General features: G+C 32.4%; 1 protein-coding gene across 1 annotated transcript; it reads left to right on the top strand.

The window, feature by feature from the left end:
* Positions 1–248: 248 nt before the first annotated feature.
* LOC107844410 lies at positions 249–2325 on the top strand. Its single transcript, XM_047397729.1, has 6 exons — positions 249–589; positions 719–815; positions 919–1191; positions 1797–1946; positions 2129–2204; positions 2246–2325. Exons 1-6 carry the CDS (start codon positions 249–251, stop codon positions 2323–2325), a joined length of 1017 nt encoding a protein of 338 aa, XP_047253685.1.
* Positions 2326–4334: the final 2009 nt, after the last annotated feature.

Below are 4334 nucleotides of genomic sequence, written 5' to 3'. Positions count from 1 at the left end.
ACAGAATTATAATGGGAGTATTTTGGTGGTTCTGTTGGTGGTTTTTGATCTGTTGGTGGTTCTTGTTGTGAGTATTCCAGTGTCACATGGGATTCCAGAATTACAGTGAGGTATGTTTTTGTGAGGTATTTTGTAGGATTCCAGTGTTACATGGGATTCCAAAATTACAATGTTGAATATTGTTGTGAGTTCTTATGCATAATTTACATCTTATTTCCTTTTTAACTAGTACAGTTTTTTTAATAGATATGACTCAATGTAGAGAAAGAGGTCGAGAAAGTATAGGGTGTGTAGGCAAGTCAGCAGCTAGGAGTATTCCTGTTCTTACTGTAAACATGACTACTATTCCCACTTCTACTGTTAGTCCTCAATCAGCTGGTGGCATAGGTGGTCCAACTTCTAATCATAATAGTAACCCTACAACACCAGAATCATCTCCCACTACTCCAAATCATAGCAACCCAACAATTGTAGGTACGCCTTCACAAACCAACCAAGTAGGTGAGGGTGTATCTCCTCGCAACACAAATGGAGAAGGTAATTCCAATAGGAGCCATGTGCAGACCCTTGTTACTATAACTTTTGCATGGTTAGTCTATTTTTTCTATTTATTATTTTTTCTATTTATTATTATATATTATCTTTTATTCATGATAGACCTCTACATAATATCTTCACATTGATATAGATTGCAACCTTCTAAAGCATGCTTCAATAGCATACATGAGTCTTTTAAAAGTGAACTTGATCACAATGGAATCAATTGGAAAGGTGTCTCATGTGATATAAAGGATGGCTATTTTGGGGAATTCAAGGTATACATCTTCATCATAATTGAGTTTTTAAAGTGTATTCACTTTTATAAATACAATTTTCATATGTTACTTTGGAAATTTATTTCAGAAACACTTCTATTAGGATTCTTCCATTAGTGATGCTACAATAAAGAAACAGTGGCAGATTAAGGCAGCAACTGTGTATAGAAATTTCATTGTTAAAATCAAAGAGAAAGGAATTAGGCAAGATGCTATACATAAAGATGTCTGGAAAAGCTGGCAGCGACTTTGGAAAGATCCTAAGTGTGTTGAAAAGTCAAATATAAATGCACAAAATCATCGTGACGGCAAAGAAGTCGTTGCTGGAACTCACATGGGAGGATCTATCTTAATTGGAGAGTACCGAAAAAGACTTGTAAGTATATATTTCAAATACTACCCACTAGTTTCTTTCAATAGGAATCTGTTAGCTGGTTTCATAGTCCCTAATAGCTCTATAGTGGTAGGAAATGTGATTAGCATTATAGCTAGTGCTAGTATTATATTGACATTGAGTTTGAAGTAGATTTATCCTTGTGTGGTGGGTGTTGCTTCTCTCATGTATTGTGTTAATATCGTGGCTGCTTCTCTCATGTATTGACATTAAGTTTGAAGTAGATTTATTCAAATTGACATTGTGGTTGCTGATATTGTGACAACTTTTAAAAGATTTCCCTTGTATTAGTTTTTTATGTGAAAATAGTATGCAGGTGTTAGGACAAAATTTCCCTACTATTTTTATGAAAACAGTATGTATGCATTTCTGACATTTTGCTGCCCATATGAAAATTTCCCTACTATTTTTATGAAAATAGCAGTGATGCATTTCCCATATTGTGTTGCTCATGCATATGCAATTCATACATTGTCCCTTGTATGCAATCGTGTTGATTCTTTCCCCTTCTATTAGCTGATGATGTTGTTTTATTGAAAGTTTTAAAATTGTGAGTTACACTTTAATATGTAAAATGAATGGTCCAGCAGTTTTGTTGTTGTACAATGCTCAATACTTCATTTTTACATGCTGCTGAAATGGGTCGAGATCCAACACCAAGTGAGTTACATTTGCATGTGCACACACATGGTCATGACGGAAAATCTTTCATTGATGAACGTTCCCGAATCGTCCATGTAAGACTAAATCTTAATGTAGTAGTTTACTTAATTCTTGTTTTTTAGTTTAAAGTAGTTTTTGGTATCTAATCATTTTTAAGTACAATCTATTATAATTCCACTTCCTCTATTACAGGAAATATATAAAGAAATATTATATGAAAAAACATTATCAGAATCTGATATTGATCAATTTGAAGCATATTACCAAGCTATCAGAGGAGAAAAGAAGTGAAGAGTATTTGGTCTTGGATCTGAAGCAAAAGGCTACTACGGGTAAGCTCTTTGTGTTTCTTGTGGAAAGACTTCTTCTTCAGCTTCTTATGAATCGGAATCAGCTGCAGATTTGGATTTGGATGAGTTTGTGAAGCGATTGATTCCCGCACTAAAAAATTAGTTTATTCCTATTGTCATTAAGGAGGTACAGAAGTTGACTTCTTCACGATCCGTTGTGACACCTCGGGCTACTACTTTGGACAATCTTGATTCCTTAGATGATGATTGAAATCTTGATCAGTTGTGATATTTTTTATGATAAGTACATTGGTTTTTTATGGTCTATTTTGTTGAAATATTTAAAATTGTGCAACAACAATATATACTTAATGGATGTGGGTTCTTTTAAGAATAGTTGGTAGATGTTTGATACTTTGGATGTTTTGGACATAATTATGTGTTTAAATTGTGCTATGTTTGGTATTGTGGATGATGTGAGTTCTTTTAAGGTTGGTAGATGTTTGGTAATATGGATGTTTTGGACATAATTATGTGTTTAGATGTTGCTATGTTTGGTATTATGGATGTTTAGATTTTGCTATCTATATATGTGGGTTCTTTATATGAATGTTGGATATTTTAAGAATTTTATAATATGCTTTAAATATGATTCAACAGGGTGCATTTAAAATACAAATTAAAAAGGTTTTCCAAGAAAACTAATGACGGACGATTTAGCGACAAATTTCATCATTGCCAAAGAAAAATATTTGCGACGAATTGTGGAAACTTGTTTTTAGTCACCAAAACTAGGGCCTAAATAATAAAATTTATTGTAACATATTGAGGAAAATTATCTTTTGTCACAAAAATTGGGGACTAAATAACAAAATTTATAGCGACGGACTAGCAACGAAAAATTTGATCATGAAATAATCAAAATGACGAAATACGTTACAAAATTAGTAACGACATTTATAAATATAACAACGAAAATATTCGTTGCTACAACTAGCAGCGGATAAAGCTTGTCGCTATGATGTTGCAAAATTGGCAACGAATTTTATTTTTTCATTGCTAAAAGGTTAGCAACAAGCAAAATTGCAACGACGGATATTCCGTCGTTGATCCGCCGCTAAACCGATATAGCAACGGATATATGTTGATTAGCAATGTATTTTGTCTATTGTTAAACACTGTTTTTTGTAGTGCTATGAGTTGGTGAATAATCGACTTCTCGAAAAAATGATAATCTATCTATCATGTGTAAAAATCAACAACGGCGTCAGCGTATAATAAATAATTTTCATAGTCTAGTATTTCTTCAATCTTCTCTTACTTCATCAATTTTAAGAAGCTCCAACTGCGCCTTATTTAAAATTACAACTCTTTTAAGCCATACAATGATAGGGCCTATAGTAAACCTTAATAATCGATTAAAGAAGACATAAATATTCTTTAGACCTTTTTCAACGGTCACCTTTTAGGTAGCCCTACTTTATAAATAAAAGAGATCTTTTTGAGCTCCTCCATATTCATTTATTCATCCCTTTCTCATTTTGATTCAACAATAACAATGTCTCCCTTTCTCATTTGGAACACTCTTTAGCTTGTTCCAAAGCTTTGATCCGTTGCATTATTTTAGTGGTCGTCGGAAAAGTGATATCAACTATATGAAAATGGGGTAAGAAAACGATGACTATAGTCTATTAAGTCTAGGATCATAAATGAACTTGTCCTCCTTGTCCAGATTTCTAGCACACTAACCAACGAAATTTGAAAAAAATTCACCATACAATCGGCAAGGATAGTCATAATCCATCAACAATCAAACAAATATCAACTTAAAAACACAAATTTTTAGTAAAGTCAAGCCCCATTTTTCAAAAAATAATTCTAATTTTTTCATCCAAATAAAATAAATATCTAATCAATTGAATGGTCTATTAACAGAATAACAAAAATGTATGATGAAACCATCCCCATAAAAACATGCATCTAAAACACCATTACATTAAAGAAGAATTTGAAAAAAAATTGGATTTCTTAGTACATTAGCTGATCAAATTCGGAAAAAAATTTCACAATGCAATCGGCAAAGACAATCATAATCCATCAACTCTCGTTTTTCAAAAAAAAAAAAAAAAAACTTCCTCCAAAATGAACTCAATCACCACAAATCTAAACTAA

This window comes from Capsicum annuum, chromosome 10, assembly GCF_002878395.1.
Source record: "Capsicum annuum cultivar UCD-10X-F1 chromosome 10, UCD10Xv1.1, whole genome shotgun sequence".
NCBI lineage: Eukaryota > Viridiplantae > Streptophyta > Magnoliopsida > Solanales > Solanaceae > Capsicum > Capsicum annuum.
The sequence above is the reverse complement of the archived record's forward strand: the minus strand, read 5'-3'. Positions and strand labels throughout refer to the sequence as shown.

Bases quoted from the DNA above. Each gene is read 5' to 3' on its own strand.
- LOC107844410 (XM_047397729.1), top strand. From the start codon at position 249: ATGACTCAATGTAGAGAAAGAGGTCGAGAAAGTATAGGGTGTGTAGGC. The intron at 816-918 runs GTATACATCTTC...CACTTCTATTAG, and splicing joins GCTATTTTGGGGAATTCAAG to GATTCTTCCATTAGTGATGC. The intron at 1,947-2,128 runs GTAAGACTAAAT...ATCAATTTGAAG, and splicing joins AACGTTCCCGAATCGTCCAT to CATATTACCAAGCTATCAGA.